The following is a 20,664-nucleotide window of genomic DNA, read 5'->3' on the forward strand; positions in this document are numbered from 1 at the left end:
GGTTCCGGTTGACCTAATTAATGCAGCCTAACAATCCTTTAACGGATTTGAGTAATAGAAATGTGTTAGTGTGTTATGTATATGCCAGGTTAAAGAGATGGGTGTTTAATCTAGATTTAAACTGACAGATTGTGTCTGCCTCCCGAACAGTGTTAGGTAGATTATTCCAGAGTTTGGGCTCTAAATAGGAAAAGGATCTGCCACCCGCAGTTGATTTTGATATTCTAGGTATTATCAAATTGCCAGTTTTGAGAACGCAGCAGATGTGGAGGACTATAATGCGATAAGAGCTCGCTTAAGTACTGAGGTGCTAAACCATTCAGAGCTTTATATGCAATTAGCAAGATTTTAAAATGTATACACAGTTTAAAGGGGTCATATGATACTATTTTAAAGATCATTATTTTGTATTTTGTGTAACAGAATATGTTGACATGCTTTAATGTTAAAAAACACATTATTTTTAAAATACTGTACATTATTGAAGTTCCTCTATGCCCCGCCTCTCTCAAATGTGTCGTTTTCTACAAATCTTCTCCTTCCGACAAGCACAGTATATGCTCTGATTGGCCAGCTGACACAGTGCATTGTGATTGGCCGAACACCACAAGCACATGTCAGAAATGTAACACTCCTTTCCATAATCGCAAGCTTCAGCTTTCAAAATAAATGTAAAGACAGTTATAATGTCCTTAGTTTTACCATCAGTTCAAACCTGAAAGGGGAACAGGGCCGCATGACAGACGCAGTGATGATGCTCGTATGTATTTGCAGTACACAAGCCGTGGTTAAGAACGTCGACTCCACTGTGATGTGACCCTCTCTCTCTCTCTCTCACACACACACACACACACACACACGACGTGATACTCTACATGGCGTAAAACTCCACATTTGAACAGTCAATAGCAAATACTTAAACTATTAACAAAACATACTTACAGTCGCTGATTCAGAAGCGCCAGATTGTCATAGCAAAGTAAGAATTTACCCATTTTTTTTTTTAGAAATAGCCTTTGCGCAGCCAGCCTTGTACTCTCCTAGGTTCACGAAACTGTTATCCATAAAATGTGTTGCACAAATTCAAACATTTGGGTTGTGCTGTTCTGTTGTAAGTAATCTTAATGATTCCTAACTGCATCTAATTTCGGGAGGCCAAATGAAGTGCTTTTGCATTCGCACAAAAACACACATCGTCTCCCTGACATGGCTGCATCGACACTACTGCGGTTATTGAAACCATGCCTTCTGTCTTTGCGTGAACATTTGGGCGGCATTATGCAAATATTTCCACATCGTGACATAGACATGTGGGGGTGTGTTTTAATGAGGCGTTTTTTTAGCCCAGTCTGGATCAGCCTTATCTTAGATAGAATAAATCCTTTTGTGGGAGACTTTGAGCTTTGTAACTCTGCAGATCTTATACATGCACTAACAGCTACATACCACACTAAAGAAAAAACTAAAAATAGACATTGCATCATATGATCCCTTTAATAGAGAGCCAGTGCATTGTTGACAGAATCGGGCTAATATGGTCATATTTCCAGGTTCTAGTAAGAACTGGAGTTTGTTTATTAAGCGTACAGAACAACCACCCAATAAAGCATTAGGATACTCGTATTTATGATAATTCCGATAGCACGTGAGGCAGCATTACTGTCACAGTTTCTGTTAATTTGGACTTTGTTTTCCTTTTGCACCATTCTCCTTGTTGTGTTGATTGTATTATTCTGTTCAGGTGTGCCTAGTTAATTATCCTTGTTTGGTCTGAGTACTTAAGTTCCTGTGTGTTCACTTTGAGTTTATCTGGTCTTACATCTACATGTCTTAAATGTTGCTGTGCACATTGTGTTTGGATTTACCCTTGTTGGATTATACTTAACCTTTCTTTTTCGTCATGCACTCTTTAACACAGCGTAGCCATGACACTCACAGACTTACAGTGTAGATAGAGTCTGCGTGAGAAGCAATTAGGTTCAAACTTGTAAAGAAAAGTTTTTAAAGTATTGGAATGTGTCTTTGACTATTTATCTGTGACATTTGAATTGCTGCTTGTGCAAAACCTGGGTCGGGATGATTTTATCAATAGGACACATTTCTGGAACTTATTTTAACATTTATGGGAGACATTTTTAAATTTCTCTTTACAATATGTTCAGTATTGTTGATGCATAACTCACTTAAGGCTTAGTGTGGCCCAGATATGTATATTTATGGTTTATTATTATCTGAAATGTGTCTGTGTAGAGGCCTACTTGTGGAATGTACATGAGGAATATAAGGAAGACCAGGGTTAGAATAAAAATCAACTGTGGCCCACATTAGGGCCAGTTTTGGTTTATTTGGTTGGCTTACATGCAGCAATGCTAAGGCTTACTTGAGGCTCAAATATGGCAAACAGGACCGGACTGCCCAAAGGCCATTATTCCATGCAGTATGTGGGCCGGAGCAGGGTGTTGGATCTGGGTTGAATCTGGGCCAGAATGAAAATAAACGTGGCCCAGATTTGGGCCAGTTCTGCTTTATTTTATTTATTTATTGTCATGTCTGACATGCTTCCTTCCTATGGCTTGCTTGTGGCTGAAATTTGGCAAACAGGAGCGGACCACCTAAGTGCCATCATTCTTCACAGTATGTGGGCCGGAGCAAGGTGCTGGATCTGGGCCAGAATTCAAATCAATGTGGCCCATCTTTGGGTCAATTCTTTTTTTTTTTTTTTTGGTTTATTTATTGTCATGGCTGACATGCGACCTTCCTATGGCTTGCTTGTGGCTGAAATTTGGCAAACAGGAGCAGATCACCTAAGTGCCATCATTCCATGTGGTATGTGGGCCAGATGAAATTGTCAGGTGTGGGCCTGATCTGGGCCTCAGGAATTTTGCTATCTGGGATATGTATTTTGTAAGTACTAATGAACTGCCAATATGCTAGTAATTTGCATGCTAATAAGCAACTAGTTAATAGTGAATAGTATTCCCTAATCTAAAGTGTTACCCAAATTTCGTTGTTTTTTCTTAAAACACATGCTTTTGTTTCTTACAACAGAATTGCAAGTCTTTGAGGTAGACATGCATGTAACGTCTGTCTCTATTTTGTTTTGCAGGATTCTGTAGCAAATCTAACCCCCAAGGTATATTAATATTACATTGACAATGGTTTCTAGTTGAATATAGTAACATAATTGATATCTGTTTTTGATTAAGTAATTGTACAAATAACATGTCACATGTCTACAGCAGGATGTAGATTCATCCGTGACCCCTCAGGTTTTTGAGTCAGTTAAATTTTGAATGCAATTTCAAAAGTAGACACACACACACACACACACACACAGAGACAGTGGGGAAAATAATTATTTGATCCCCTGCTGATTTTGTAAGTTTGCCCACTTAAAAAAAAAAAAGAAGGGTTTATCATTTTTATGGTAGGTTTATTTGAACTGATAGAGACAGAATGTCAAACAAAAAATCCAGAAAAAAAGCAGCATACAAATGTTAAAAAAAGATTTACATTTTAGTAAGTCAAATAAGTATTTGATCCCCAAGCAAAACGTGACTTAGTACTTGGTGCAGAAAGCCTTGTTGGCAAGAACAGAGGTAAGACGTTTCTTGTAGTTGGTCACCAGGTTTGCACACATCTCAGGAGGGATTTTGGTCCACTCCTCTTTACAGATCCTCTGAATCATTAAGGTTTCTTGGCTGTCTCTTGGAAACTCAAAGTTTTAGCTCCCTCCACAGATTTTCTATAGGATTAAGGTCTGGAGACCGGGTAGGCCACTCCATGACCTTAATTTGCTTCTTCTTGAGCCACTCCTTTGTTGCCTTGGCAGTATGTTTTGGGTCATTTTCATGCTGGAAGCCACGACCCATCTTCAGTGTTCTGGCTAAGGGAAGGAGGTTCTCATTTAATATTTTATGGTACATGGCCCCATCCATTGGCCCCTCAATGCGGTGAAGTCGTCCTGTACCCTTAGCAGAGAAACAGCCCCAAAGCATAATGTTTCCACCTCCGTGCTTGACTGTAGGGATGGTGTTCTTGGGGTGATAGTCAGCATTTCTCTTCCTCCAAACACGACGAGTCGAGTTGATGCCAAAGAGCTCAATTTCGGTCTCATCTGCCCACAGCACATTCTCCCAAGCCTTCTCTGAATCATTTAGATGTTCATTGGCAAACTTAAGACGGTACATGTACATGTACTTTCTTGAGCAGGGGGACCTTGCGGGCGCTGCAGGATTTCAGTCCATTGCGGCATAGTGTGTTACCAATGGTTTGCTTGGTGACTGTGGTCCCAACTGCCTTGAGATCATTAACAAGCTCCTTCCGTGTAGTTCTGGGCTGATCCTTCACCTCTCTCATGATCATCCCTACCCAATGAGGTGAGATCTTGCATGGAGCTCCAGACCGAGGACGATTGATGGTTATTTTGTATTTCTTCCATTTCCGAATAATCACACCAACAGTTGTCTCCTTTTCACCAAGCTTCTTGCTGATGGTCGTGTAGCCCATTCCAGCCTTGTGGAGATCTACAATCTTGTCCCTGATGTCCTTTGACAGCTCTTTGGTCTTGCCCATGGTAGTGGAGAGGTTGGAATGGAAGATATAGATTCTATGGACAGGTGTCTTCTATACACACAACGAGCTGAAATTAGGAGTATCTTCTTGAAGGTGCCATAGAATGCATTGATACAATATTTTAAATTGTTCTCTGATATCTACATAGAAGGTATGTGGCTTAGTTAAGGGTAAAAATTATCCAGAAACGGTTTTACATGCGCATTTACAACCCTAGTATTTCTCCCTAGAATTAAATGGTCTGTTATTGGCTTATTTGGAAGGGTCATGAATAATATTGTTGAGCTTTGCTCTGATTAGCTGTTTCACAGTGTGGCTCAATGTTGAGCTCTGCTCTGATTGGCTGTTTCACAGTGCGCTCATTTCAGTAGCTCACACAGCAGGAAGGAAACACAGGGAAAATATATATTTCAGTACTTTCTCTCGCAGTTATATCGTTGGGTAATTATACTGTAACTAAAATGTGGGCATCAGGGAGCTGCTATTAATATGTGGGGCATTGAAACTGCTTTCAAATGCATGATCGCTTTTTAGTTTCACTAAAATGTAAATCTTTTTTTAACATTTGTATGTTGCTTTTTTCTGGATTTTTTAGTTTGATATTCTGTCTCTATCAGTTAAAAAACAAACAATCAAACAAAAAAAACCCTACCATAAAAATGATAAACCCTTCTTTTTTTTTTTTTTAAGTGGGCAAACTTACAAAATCAGCAGGGGATCAAATAATTATTTCCCCCACTGTGTGTGTGTGTGTGTGTGTGTGTGTGTGTGTGTATATATATATATATATATATATATATATATATATCTATATCTCACCTCATCATCACCTTTTGCTAAGATTAGCTGTTTTAGATCTTTTGAATTTACCTGATTTTGCAGAAATAATGATCTTTTTAAAAATTCAAATTAACAGTACATTTTATAATTTAATTCATTCATTGCCATTCATTGAAATGTTATTTTATATACATATCAGCGTTATGTACATAAGTATGCCTTTTGGTTCAGTAATGAATATTTATTGATATTTTATGTGTGGTGACTTTTCATCATGCTTTTTTGATTATTACAAAAACTGTTCATACTGAATCAGGAACTAAACTTCAAGAACTACACGTTCTTGTATAGTAGCTTACATCATTATATTTTGCATCAGCTTCCTCAGATGATGTTTCTAGTGCTCTGATATGTGGAAGAAACGCAGTTACCACCACCAGCAGGATAGTAGGAGGTCAGAACACTTCAGCTGGACGCTGGCCCTGGCAGGCTAGTCTTCTTCGGTTAGGCAGACACATCTGTGGAGGTTCTCTCATCAACAAAGAGTGGGTGCTGTCTGCTGCCCACTGTGTTCATGGGTAAACTCATTCAACTTACTTGCAAATAAGTACTTCAGTTTACAGTTTAATTTAGGAATTTATTTAACAATATAAAGCCTACAGATATGTGTAATTATTAATTCTTAATTATTAACATGATCAAACCTAAAATCCTCATGCACACAATCCACTACATGCCTTCTGTCATCTGACTGACTTTTTATGCAAGTCAAAGGTCTTGTATAATTAAAAAAAAATATTCCACTATCAGGTTGTGGTTCGTGTTGTATTTGTCCTTTTCCTATAAAATCTTTACTGATTAATGTAAGGAAACATTTACATTTTAGTAATATTTCAAGATGAACACTTACTTGACTAAAGCAACCTAGGTTTACTTGTTTGTCCATACATCATTTTGGCTTCTTCGCCAAAATTTAGTCAGTATCTCCTCCTAGAGTTTTAAAGCTACAACCACCAAGACTGTTCTGTCTGTCCTGAAATTAGTTGCTATATCTGTTCCCTATCAATACTTCAATTGTGCTGCGTCGCTAGACGCTATGGGGAAAAGTAATTTTTCTCCAATTACGGAAGCCTTTTTTAATAACGCAGTGTAACTGCATGCCCACTGGTTCGTGCAGTGAAATGAAAAACAAACCAATGGTGAGGCTGGTGGAAGCCTGCCAGAGCCCACCAATATGGACGGGGCCATCTGGCTATATAAGCGGGCGTTTTGGCATAGGATCCTCAGATTTTATTTCAGCGACGACGTCGATCTTCGCTTTCTATGAGACTCGAAGCTTTCGCCGTAGACACGCCTCGCAGCGGATCAAGCTGCCTGTCTCTGCTTAGCTGATTCGCTGCTCGCTAGCTGCACAGAAGATCCCCAGCCACCATCCGGCGACCTAAAAGAGCTTGTTTTTCAAAGAGCAAATTTCTTGCTGTTGTTGCAAATGCCACGCCGTTACTATCACTCGTGCAGGGAGATGCTGACGGTCACGGCAACTGCGTTTCCTGCTTGGGGAAATCCCATATTTTCCTGGTGGCATTTGCACCTGCAGCAGGAACTCTGAAGCAGCTGACAGCAGCGTCTTTATTTGCGGCATTTACAAACGTCAACAACTGGTGAATGGAGGACGCTGTGATCAGAGCTGGTTTTGTTATATGTCGTGGGTTTCGTGATAGTAGAGATGTTATTTAAACACACAGTTTATGCGATTGAAAGCGAAATCTGATTAAATCTCCTATGACAACTTGTAGAGTTATCATCAAAGCTGAGAAAAGAACACAAAGCTGCAGACATGCCGTTATCATTTTCTATGTTTGTGGAGTAAATATTTTTACATGGCTTTTTAAAAATTCTGGGTAGCCGGTGTTTCATATGCATTTGGCCAATCAGTGTACACTAGAACCAAATACATTCCTAGTTCCTGAGGTGCGAATACAACAAAACTTCCGCAAATAGTTCTAGGATCTATGGAAAGGTTCCTCTGGTTGCAAAAGCCCCTTAAGTGGACCCACATAAAATCACACACAATCGAGGACACACCCTAAATTTACTCATCAGTAGAGGTCTAAACATTTCATCCATTGTTATTAAGGATGTAGCACTATCTGATCACGTCTGTATTTTCTTTATACTTATATATTTTTACTTAGTACTAAGTTAAACATATCACACATACATGTGTATATATGATGGTATTATCTTTCAAATGTGACAGCTCAACCTAATTAGACCCTACAATGCAAAAGAATCATGAGCAATAAACAAATATCCTACGAGAACATTGGACATTATACAATATTTCCAGTATTATATACAGTACTTTAGCAATTAAACCTCAATATGACCTTCTTTTTCTCTTGTGTTTGATCTCTCATGCTCCTAAAAGCTTATGTTGACAGAGTAGTAGCAACAGATAAATACAGATTGAATTCAAAAACAAAACTCCTAACTTTATATCACTAAAATGAAATGCAAAGCCGCTAAGAGATGCTCACATCCACACCGGGGGCGCAACACTGACGCCTTCACTTCCAGGTCAAGAAGCTGTCAATCAAAAACTCAGTAGCCAATGAGAACACACCGCTGCTAGCCCCGCCCCCACGAAAGATTTTTGCCAGAATGGCGAACGAAAACTTCAGAAGCATAAATGAAAACTTTAGATGCGTAAATGAAAAACTCTGGCAGCGCATTTGTAAGTACAGATCAACGAATGAAAGAGGAGAAAACAGTTGCAAAACATGCAGTGTATTAAAAATGAAGTCAAAGATTTTGCATACTACTTATTTATTTTTTCAGTTTCAAAGACATTTTATTCAGTTTCAATTTATATTTTCATGAGTTTCTTGAAAAATTACATTCATTTTAATTGGCACAAAGGTAATTCCATAGAATGCCACTCGTCTAGCTTTTCAATACTTTTTCTTTGGGTGGTTAAGAGGAAAATATGTCTTTTTAGCATCTTATCACTTTTTAAAACATGCTAAAAGTTGCTAAATACATGTTTAAATTGCTAAAAAATTGCAGAGTTATCGGTTGATTGTTCTGATAATTAATCGGATAACTATAATTTATCTTTATGGTAGTAAAAAATAGGCCTAATCAAACAATAGCCTTTAAAATGACCTAAAATACATATATAATAGCAATGAGGCCATAATAATTAGTTCAAATAAAGTACCAAAAACAAGTAACAATATGGTTCTGTTGAACAAACCTAATGTATTATAAACAATATAATATACATTACGCATTATATCAAAAGCCTACGGAGGGCACCAATGGCCGCACGATCATTTTTACATGTCAAACCACATTCAATTCAAATGTCCATTTAATCTTTAATATTTGGCCATTTCTTTACGACAGAAATGCTACAGCAATTGTAAATCCTTGAATGTGGACATCAAAAGTTGCCATTTTTCTGAGTTTTTCATTTCGTTCAGTCATTTCACAGAACTAATCAGTTCAGCTTTTCCCCCATAGGCGGTGTGAATTAAACAAGGGTTCATGATCAGCCCTTTCGATGCCCGCCTTCTCAGTTTCGCATTAGCCCATTGGAGTGGCTACCAGGAAATTCTTGTGTAAAGAAATGCCTTCTAATCAAGAGGAGAGCAAATATGTTTCTCTTTCGACTACCGGCAAGGCTCACCCATCCGTTGCTGTGAGTATTGAACTCCCATCAATTTCAATTTCAATTTCAAATTTATTTATAAAGCATTTTAAAACAACCTTAGTTTACCAAAGTGCTGTACGCAGTTACATTGACCCAATCACACGATAGATAAACAGGTCATTAGAAAAACACAGTCACAAAACATTGAAAGCATGGGGGAAAAAAAGATGAGTTTTTAAGAGACTTTTAAACTGAGACACTGAAGAAGCTGTTCTGATAGATAATGGCAAATTGTTCTATAGCTTGGGTCCAGCAACAGCAAAGGCTCTGTCTACATTTAAATCTAGCTCTGAGAACCAAAAGCAGATGCTTAGTATGTGATCTGAGTGATCTAGCTGGATTGTGTACAATAATCAACTCCGAGAGATATGGAGGAGCAGGTTTGTTTAGGGCTTTATACACACATAGCAGGATTTTGAATTGAATGCGATAAATAATCGGTAACCAGTGCAATGAACGCAAGATAGGTGTGATGTGATTCCTTCTGCGACTGCCTGTGAGAAAACGAGCAGCTGAATCAGCTACATATAGCAGGTCGGACTCGATTTCCTTCTCAGACACTCCCGTAGCGTCAGTGCATTTCTCCGTTGAAGCCGAGCGTCCATTGACTTCAATGGGGCTGCTTTGAACAGTTTTTTTCAGGGCTTCAAAACTAGACGGTCATTGGATAAATGCTGCGATTATGTCCTGCCCACGGACGCTCAGCGTCTCTGGGGGTGAATGGAGGAGTGGGCTGGCCTGGACTCCGGGCTTCTGCGTGATGATTGGAGGGTCTGCGTCTCCTTTTGATTGACAGCGATTTTGTCCTATAAAAAGTCGTTGAAGCTATTCGAGCTCAGTCCCATCGCGCCTTTGCACTTGGCTCTTATCAATCATTATATATATATATATATATTATTTTTTTAAATAATATTATGCTTTAATATACATGCTGCTAACTCCCGACACTTAGGCAAAAAAATGCTCCCGACACTTTGATTTGGGCGAATCACTGATTCACTGAGCCATTCATTAAATCAGTCATTTGATTTGCTCCTGAAGGATTCAGCTGTTTTGAAAGAATCGTTTGAATGACTGAATGATTCAATCACGAACTTCTGCCACATGCTGGCCGTTTTTAAGTTTCCCGTCTAAAAGTAGGTATATTACATTATTTTCCAACATATTTCTATATTCAGAATTTAGTATTTAAAACATTAATCTCATAACATTATTTATGCAATTATAAATACAGTCTAAATGAATAAATGCCACATCTAAATGTCACTTCATGCAGCTTCTGTGCAGTGCTAAGATGAGTTGTGTTTAGATCATTTCATGGATAACAATAGCCAGTCATTCATTCACATTAATTAAGTATTCAGAGAATAATATTGTCTGTTTTCACTTACATCTATTTATTTATTGAATTTTGATTCATTTTGTAGAATTTAATTATAAATTAAGCTGGTATAGTATTGTAAGACATTTTTATAGTATCATGACAACCCTATAATAGGCTACTCCACATTCCTTGTTTCAGTTTAACCTAATTCCCACATTTCCTCCGTCGAGTTTAATATCTTTTTTTTAGATTGTTTGTTCATTCATTCATTCATACAGTAGGCTAGGCTAGCATCACTGGAAAAGACGCCTAGTTGGTACGAAAGGGTCACAGAGCATTTTCTTGAAAAGGAACGTAGGGCAGGATTTACATATAAATAAATGGACAATTTTTATGATGTAGGCCGAAAATGAGCTTCCCCTCTTTGAAAGACCAGCAGCCGCCACTGGATTGAACCAATGGGTAACATGTACAGTGAGAACAATAACGGCGCCAAAGTTGATCCTTGAGGAACACCACATGAAGAGGAAGAGGAATATTGCCCAATACTGACTGAAAATCTTCTATTAGATAAAAAGGAACGAAACCAGTCAAGTACAGTGCGTATAACATCAAAGGGGGAAAAGGTGGATTTTAATTTTCGTAGGACACTTGAAGTCTGTCTTTCTTCCATTTACATTCGCACTGGCAACATTGCTGTCTGATCTCCCAAATGTCACTATTTATCCATGGCTGGGTCTTGCATTTTAAATTAATTCACTTGTGTGGTGCAATAAGGTCTAAAATGTTGGAGCACCTACTATTACAAATCTTCACCTGTTCATCAACACTCGAATGTGAAATGATAGGATCCAAAATAAAAGGTTGATGAGCCTCCAGATACATATTTGAGAAGTCAGTACTAGATTGAGCAGTCAACGTACATGACCAACATACCCGAGTAGGTGTAATGAAGGAAGAAGAGTAGTAAACAACATGGTATATGATCAGAAAAAGATCAGAAAAAGAAACATCACAGAACTCAACGTTAGCAACAGATAAGCCATAGGTCAATATCAAATCTAGTGTGTGACCAAGACAATGAGTGGGGCCTTTTACCCATTGTACAAAATTCAATGAGGACATAAGATTTAAAAAGTCCTTGGCTAAAGCATTAGCAGGACAACAGACATGAATATTGAATTCAACCAGCAGTATAATGTGGTCATATTTGGTTAAAATTTCCCCCAGAAACCGTCAGATGCTGCGAGAACCTTCCGGTCGAGCAAACCTTGCCTTTTCTGTTCGACTACCAGCTAAGCTCATCCGTCCAAAGCCACAAGTATTGAACTCCGAGATACTGCGAGATCAGATACTGCGAGATCCTTCCTGTTTGAGTGAATTTTTTTCTTTCAACTACCGGTGATGCTTACCCGTCTGTGCCGTGAATATTGAACTCCCGTCGAACGCTACAACAGCCTTCCGGTCAAGCAAATCTCGGCCTTTCAGTCCATCTATCGGTGAGGCTTACCCGTCCGATGCTGTGAGTATTCAGCTCCCATCGGATGCTGCGAGAGCCTCCCGGTCAAGCAAACTTCGCCTTCTTCCATCCAACTACCGGCGAGGCTTAACCATCCGATGCCGTGAGTATTGAACTCCCGTCGGAGCAAACTTGACCTTCCATCCAACTACCGACGATGCTGAACCATCTGATGCCATGAGTATCGAACTCCTGTCAGATGCGAAGCACTCCCAGCCATGCACTTCAAATTTAATCAAACCCATCCATCGGCCGGTAGGGTCCACTCATCTGACGCCGTGAGCTGCTCCCGTCAAAGCTACGTGGACCTTCCTGGTCAGGCGACTCGAGCCCCGTTATCGTCCAGTAGGGCTCACCCATCTGACACTGTGAGCTGTTCCCGTCAAGAAGCGGTGTGAGCCCTCCTGATCGGGCTTCCCAAATCCTGCTGCTCCTCATCCAGTGACCAGTGGGGCCCATCTCCCCAGCGCTGTGAGCTGCTCTCGCTGGAGGCATTACGGCCCCCCGGTCCGTCAGCCAAAACATGCTGCTCCTCCTTTATTGGTTGGTAGGGCTCACCAGTCCGCCGCTGTGACCTGCTCCCATCAAAAAAGCGGTGTGAGCCTTCCCGATCGAGCGCCCCTAGTCACGCTGCACCTCGTCCATCGGCCAGTAGGGCCCGTCTTCCCAGCGCTGTGAGCTGCTCCCGTTGGAGACATTACGGGCTCCTGGTCGGACGGCCCAAAACATGCTGCTCCTCCTTTATCGGTCAGCATGGCTCACCCGCCTGACGCCTAAGTGACATGAGCCTTCCTGATCGGATTTCTCAAATCACGCTGTTCCTTGTCTATCTCCCACTAGCCACTTTGGCAGGTTGAATATAATTTCAGCATACAGCCTAATCAAAGATAGCCAAAATCATCGTAGAACAAAATTACAATCCAATCACAATTCGTTATCGATTAATGAATATTGCAGTTAGTGAAGGCAGGATCAGCGGAATCGCGCTGAAAGAAACGCAACAGAAGTGCAACAGAAGCGCTCTCTGGCGCGCGCTAAATCAGTTCTTCTTGCACCTGAATAATCAAATAGGCCTACACACACCGACAGATGTCAATATGTTCATCATGTGGAGTATCTCGCGTGAATAGTCGGTTATGACTTAAGTGGACGTAAACAGGTGGGTAAACAATGGCTATGTGTCATAGTATATTACATCTAGAACGCTGCTGCCAGGATTCTGAAAAGAACCAGAAAATCTGAGCATATCACAGCAGTCCTCAGGTCCTTACACTGGCTTCCAGTTACATTTAGGCTTGATTTTAAAGTACTTTTACTCATTTATATATCACTCAATTGCCTAGGACCTAAATACATTGCAGATATGCTCACTGAATATAAACATACTGTAACAGACCACTCAGATCATTAGGATGCAATCAGTTAGAAATACCAAGGGTTCACATGAAACAAGGGGAGTCTCTTTTAGCTATTATGCCGCCTGCAGTTGGACCCAGCTTCCAGAAGAGATCAGGGACCATATTCACAAAACATCTTAAGGCTAAAAGTAGCTCATAACTCGCCAATTTAGGAAAAAATATAAAAATTATGGGCGTGTCAATTCTAAATTTAGGACTCCTATATTTTTATTCTAAGAGTATGTCACAAAGCGTTTTAGCACTAAAACTAGCCCCTAAATCTGTGAAACGTTAGGAGTAGTGAAGAGGACTTCTAAGTCACTAAGACCAAGCCACAAACTATAGCTAAACATATACTTGTTTAATTAGTGACACTTATCCTGCATTTTAAAATCTTTATTTGAATGTTGCTATTAACATTTTATTTATTTTTAAACCTTTATTTGAATAGGGCAACATAATATTGTTCTCTACAGTATTTCCATGTATAAATCTCTGTCAGAGACTATCAGCCAATCACTGTGTGCATAGTTAGTAAGCATGCTGACATCCTCCATAGCAACGAGGTCAACCTTAAGCCGGGCTCACACTGTGCGATTTTTAAAAGTCCTTTAGGATTGTACTTGTCAGACTGTACGAAAATGATGATCATGATGTTATTAATGTCAGACTGTACGACAGTGAAGACGCGTTAAAAATGGGTGCGTACAAGAAAACTTGTCCGGAGTTCTACATTATTGTAAAAGAATTAGCTTTTATTCTGAATTTTAGCTTTAGGAAATCAAATCGTAGAGATTCGATATTGATCTGACTACTTGATATTAATCAAAATGTATAATTTATACCTTATTAACGACTCGACCAGCGAGTATTAACCAGTATATCTTAGCAATTCGGTTTATTTCGTGGCAACGATAATAATACAGAATTGGTTGGGTAAATTAAAGAGCACAGGTAACAAAATCTTTGGCAAATAATTTCAAATTTGAAAATCACGGCACCAGACCATTCATTATAAATTAAACAAAAGTTTATTTGCTATTCTATGATACAATACTAACAAAACACATACACACGTTCTGGCAAGATGAAAGCAGTTTGAAGAAAGTTTAAGGTTATACTCTTTCCCAAAATAAAGACAACCTGAGGATGTCACAAACAGAGGCTTTGACTTTGCTCTTAAAGATTAATTCAAATCAGCTCAGCAAATAGAGATTGTTGTGTGGTTACTTGCTTTAAGTTGACTTGAAGGCTGGCTTGCTCTCTGGGTGGTTACTTGAGGGAATCCCGGAGTTGATTTTGCGGCTGCTGTGTTGTTGTCGCATGACGTCACTTGGGAATCCCTTTTGGATTGGATGGCTTCCTGGCAGCGCGCGGATGGCAAGGCTTTGAAGTTCTTACGCTGCAGGCTTTGCAAGTTTCGTTGGTCAGAAGTTGACAGAGTGTTGAAGTCTTGGATGGTTAACCTGATGTTAAGGCTGTAGGCGGGTGAGGCGAGACCAAAGTTTCCAAGCAGCCAAGTTTTTCCAGCAGTTTTCCAGCAGTTTTGCAAAGCCGGGTGTCTGTTTTTATTGGACTGAGTCCAATCGAGTCCCATCCACATCCCATTCACTGTTTGGTCCAATCACATTGTCTCTGTAGGGCGGAGCCCCGCCCAGCACGGCTTCTTTTCGTGCATACATTATCTTAATGTTTCATCCATCATGTGAGGAATATTTCTTAATAACTTCTTATAAAAGTATTCATCATTCATACGAGACTGAAAATCGACATATAATTCATTGCAACTTCCTGCATCAGAAATAAGCTTTAACCCAATACTACACATGGCTATCTATTCAAAAGATCGTTATAAGGCAAAGATCAAACTAAAACACGTAGAACACCAAGCATATATATATATAAGACATCAAACATGTAATTTGTGGATACACTTTCTCTAATAGCAATGGAAGTGAATGATTGTCTTTAGAGATCCTCTATATAAGTTGAGTTTCTTTTGTTGTAAGAGAAAAAGAGGCGCATTCCTTTGGAAGGGGGAGACCAAAGCTGAGGTCTTGAGGTCATTAGGAGTGTCACGTTGTGTAGCTCTGTTGATCTTCTTAGCTCAGACGAAGCTATAAGTCAATCGTTTTTGTTTATCAGAAGCGTAGTTTATGGTAAGCGGGGGTCGCAGTATCGCAAGCGCTCTGACTCTGGAACCTCTCCAAATACGCAGTTCTTTGTTCTTAAATCTGTGCAGATGTAGCGCGGTCATTCCATCCTCAAATTTATCGTGGTTTACGAGTCTCTCGAGGTGATAAGGAGAGTATGGCTGGACGCTAGAGAATTGTGGCATTGTGTTGGTCATTTGTTAATTTTACGACTCAGTGTGGAGGGGGAAACTCCTTGGGATGTTCTGAGTTAAGATTATATGTGTGCATTCTTTTCGACCAGGTTCTACATTATCAACCCCGTATACATATCTATGGTCAACCCACACACGTTAAGTGGCTGCGAGCTGCATTGCACGTGAGGCTGAAATCTTGGCTGTCATCAAAAGCATATGAACGGCGGCAATAAGCAGCACTACACACCCACATGAAAACAGCAGCGCAGCCGGTGTTTATTATAGCAACGTATAATATGAATTCCGTGATAGGACGGGAGCGCCGTAGTTTATGGCAGTTAGAAGAAATCTCTAGCATTAATTCTGATCATGGCTTGTCTTTAAAAATGAAGACAGTTTTATGGTCATCGTAGGAGAAGTCACAGTGTGCCAAATCTTCTGACATTGCCAGAATTTCGTCGGAGGTAAAATTTGATTGCAACGGCCATTAATCGGCTGTTGGTGAACATGTCAAACTAACGATCAATGACTACAGATTTTAGCCTAGGATCATAGGAATCTTTTAGGATTTTAAAAATTTGTCTCAGATGGCCAAATCGTGGCCAAAATCGCACCGTGTGAGCAGGTCTTTACTCTTAGCTTAAGACTTCTTTCTATTCCTTAGTAAAAGTTTGTCTCAGCAGCTTTGTGAATGGGTTTTAACAGAAAACTCTTAGCTAAAAACCTTTACTGCTATTTAGGAGAACTCTTAGTGGTAAGATAAAATGTTTTGTGAATACGGGCCCAGATATGCTAAAACATTAGCCACATTTAAATCTAGACTCAAAACTCATCTGTTTAGCTGTGCGTTTACTGAGTGAGCACTGTGCTATGTCCGAAATGATTACACTGTATTTTATGTATAATCATTTTCGGTAACACTTTAGAACAGCGGTTCCCAATCCCTGTCCTTGCGCATTTTGCATGTCTCTCTTAGTTAACACAACTGATTCATATAACCAGCTCGTTAGAAGAGAGCTTCGTGCATGAACTGTGTTCCGATTGATATGATCCCTACACAGTGTTCATTGCTTCCTACTCCCTGAGAAGGGAAAATCCATTGAAGTTTAATTCACTTCGGAACATTAATTTATAAATTTGCGCTGTGCAAATTTAACTAAATTTCTAACAACATACTAAATTTTCTAACAACATGCTAATCATGCTAATAACTAGTGCTGTCAATCGATTAAAACAACAAATTAATCACACTTTTTTTCTGAAATTAATTGATTAATCCCACCTAAAATTTAAAGTTTTTAAATATACTTTTATATTGCAATAATTTTACATTCAATCTTCAAGTTATTGTACAAACAATATAAAGACAAAAAAATATATAAAAGTATATTTTTAATATTTGTTTAATGGAATCTTTTTTATGACTGAAGGCCAGTATCACTGATACCAATACAGGTGCATCTCAATAAATTAGAATGTCGTGGAAAAGTTCATTTATTTCAGTAATCCAACTCAAATTGTGAAACTCGTGTATTAAATAAATTCAATGCACACAGACTGAAGTAGTTTAAGTCTTTGTTTCTTTTAATTAGGTTTGTTTAAGATGCGCCTTGCCTCGCCTGAAATGTAGGCAAGAGTAGGCGGCTGCAGTGAAGGGAGGAGTGAAATAAGCGCAGTCAAGACGGACAGATCTGCCCTCTCTAAGTGGAACGGATACCTATGAGATTAAAAGCAGATATCGCGTTATTCTCACTCGTATGCTGTGCTGCTGATAAACATGATATAATTTCAGTTCTGTTCCTTTTATATGAATATAAATATGATGATCAAGACACTCAATGCTTGCTATTTAATTCCATACAAAAGGCATATTTATCATACATTTTTATTTTAATTTAGTATTTTAGATTTTTATAGAAAATATGACAATCACATATCTCACACAGAAATCGCACTGTCATAGTGTTTGGGAATATTCATGCACAATTTAAATACATAATAGCATGAAATCAGATTAAAAAAAATAAAACATTTTAGAAGAGAACGCAGCATCGTGGTTGTCTGAACCAATGAGCATTAAGCTGTATCGTCAGTCAGTCGTTTCCCATCATGCTTTTGATCAGCGCAGTCGGTGGAGAGCAACTGCGCGTGACTGCTCAATCCGACACAGCCGCTTCACCGTCACAAGAGTTTTTTTGGCACACGTCAGCATGACATCAGAGCAAGTCGGACGTAACTCGGACACTTTTCTAACCGCCATGCATCTCGAGGTGATCACCGGTGATCGGTTCTGCACAGATTTTGCTCATCTCAAACAAGCCTATTGTGATGATTTTGGCTCACATTTAACAAAACCGCACCAATTCACTATCTCAACAAATTAGAATATGGTGACATGACAATCAGCTAATCAACTCAAAACACCTGCAAAGGTTTCCTGAGCCTTCAAAATGGTCTCTCAGTTTGGTTCACTAGGCTACACAATCATGGGGAAGACTGCTGATCTGACAGTTGTCCAGAAGACAATCATTGACACCCTTCACAAGGAGGGTAAGCCACAAACATTCATTGCCAAAGAATCTGGCTGTTCACAGAGTGATGTATCCAAGCATGTTAACAGAAAGTTGAGTGGAAGGAAAAAGTGTGGAAGAAAAAGATGCACAACCAACCGAGAGAACTGCAGCCTTATGAGGATTGTCAAGCAAAATCGATTCAAGAATTTGGGTGAACTTCACAAGGAATGGACTGAGGCTGGGGTCAAAGAGCCACCGCACACAGACGTGTCAAGGAATTTGGCTAAATTCTAAATTAAATATAGACAAATCCTTAAAGCTATAAAAGTTATTGATTTACTCCTTTTTCTTTGATTAACAGACATCACAGCAGCGGGGTTATTAGGTTGTTTTGGCTGCTATTTCTTTAAGAGCTGCCACTTCTGTGCGTGACGCAGAGCTGACACACATCGTATTTTCTCTCAAGTCTCTTTACCTTTTCTGACCCACTTCAGGACTTAAAGTCTCTACTAATGAACTGACGAGTTGAATCGGGTGTGTTAGATGAGGGAGACCGTGCTGGGCTTCTCCAGGACAGTTTGGAAAACCATTTCAGAGACCTGTTTTTAAATCTGACTCATATATAACATATTACATGCATGCACAGTTTTATGGCAGCTTTAATCGCCTTTTTGGTAACTTCATGACTTAACTGACCACATCATTGCATGCACATAGTTTAATTTGCACTTTGATATGAAAAGATACAGTGAACAGCGCGTCGGTGCCTTTGTGCATGCAATTTAAGAGCACGCGCAATGAGCACAGTACCGTTTCCGCGCTTGTTTGACTTGCGCCTGGTGCTGAAGTGAAGTTGGAGCACGCATCTGACACGTCTCCGGTTTGATGTGGTCATAAAGATGTTCTGCAACTAAAGAAATACGCTTCATGTCAAGAAAAAAAAAAGAGACAGAATCAGTAGTTGTGAGTGGTGGCCAACCCTAGCTCTGCCCAAGTGTTAATTGTGTTAAATATTCTTAATTTTGACAGCAACATGCTAATCATGTTAAAAAAAATGCTAGCAACATGCTAATAGGGTTGCCAACTGTTCCATATAATACGGAATCGTCCCGTATTTAAGGCATCAAAGAAGTGTTCCGTATGAAAGCCATACGGAACGCAGTTTGTCCCGTATTTAAGGCATATGCCGTATGACCACCTAGACCATACGAATAACAAGCTCTAAATTGAGAATGAATCATTCTTTTTGGACAATTAAGTGTTTGATTTGTGAACATAACCATTCGAGGGAGGCTTTAAGACCAAGCGGAATCCTCTGCCATGCCAGCTGGTCACTAACGTTCTTAAACATTCGCATTCTTAAAACACAAAATGACTAACCACCAAAAGCAGCTTATTAATTCTAGAAGTTCTCTTTAATTAAAAAATGTGCATTTTCATATATACTGTAGTAGATCTAATGTATACTTACACACACACACACACACACACACACACACACATACATACATATATATATATATATATATATATATATATATATATATATATAGTTTGGGATCAGAAAGAATTTTAATGTTTTTTAAATAAGATCATTATGCTCATCAAGACTGCATTTATTTGATCCAAAATATAGAAAAAAACTAATTTTGTGAAAAATTATTGCAATTTAACATAATAGCTTTCTATTTTAAAATAATTTTAAATACAATTTATTCCTGTGAAGCAAAGCTAAATATTCAGCATCATTACTCCAGTCTTCAGTTTCACATGATCCTTCAGAAATCATTCTAATATGCTGATTCTTTATCAGTGTTGAAACTGTTGTGCTGCTTTATATATTTTTGGAACCTGTGATAATTTTATCAAGATTCTTTGATAAATAAAAAGGTTAAAAGAACAGCATGTATTCAAAAATAGAAATCTTTTCTAACAAGTCTTTACTATCACTGTTTATCCATTTAACACATCCTTGCTGAATAAAAGTATTCTAAAAGTTTCTTTAAAAAACAAAAACAAAAGGAAAAAAATATATTTACTGACCCTATAGTAGTATATATTGTAACACAAAATTTGTATTTTTGAATGAATAAATTTCTTTTAAATATTTTATCAAAACATCTTGAAAAAATATCACGGGTTCCAAAAATATATTAAGCAGCACAACAGTTTCAACACGGATAATGAATCAGCATATTAGAATGATTTCTGAAGGATCATGTGACACTAAAAACGTCTTAGGTTACGTATGTAACCCCAGTTCCTCGAGGGAACGAGACGCTGCGTCCAAGAACGCTAGGGGAATGCCTCCAGCGTGACCGCGCTCTGATACAAATGTAATCTGTCCAAAGGATGGGCGAGACGTCACGGGCGGGTGACGTAATGGCCAGGAGGCATAAAAGCACGTGCGGTGGAACCGGCGTCAGCTTCAGGAATGAAACAACCGCCGCAGGGATGCCGGAAGTATGGCTTGAGACGCAGCGTCTCGTTCCTCGAGGAACTGGGGTTA

The 20,664-nt window shown here is 39.1% G+C and overlaps 1 protein-coding gene across 3 annotated transcripts in view; it reads left to right on the top strand.

Moving 5' to 3' along the window:
- The window catches only part of LOC131551073 (uncharacterized), a 99,531-nt gene that overhangs the window by 70,440 nt on the left and 8,427 nt on the right, over positions 1 to 20,664 (top strand). For all 3 annotated transcript variants that reach the window (XM_058793708.1, XM_058793707.1, XM_058793709.1), the window contains 2 exons: positions 3,107 to 3,133; positions 5,735 to 5,933. In XM_058793708.1, coding sequence (XP_058649691.1) covers positions 3,107 to 3,133; positions 5,735 to 5,933 — 226 coding nt within the window. The remainder of the gene's footprint in view (positions 1 to 3,106; positions 3,134 to 5,734; positions 5,934 to 20,664) is intronic.

The sequence above is a fragment of the Onychostoma macrolepis genome, chromosome 12, assembly GCF_012432095.1.
Source record: "Onychostoma macrolepis isolate SWU-2019 chromosome 12, ASM1243209v1, whole genome shotgun sequence".
Taxonomy (NCBI): domain Eukaryota; kingdom Metazoa; phylum Chordata; class Actinopteri; order Cypriniformes; family Cyprinidae; genus Onychostoma; species Onychostoma macrolepis.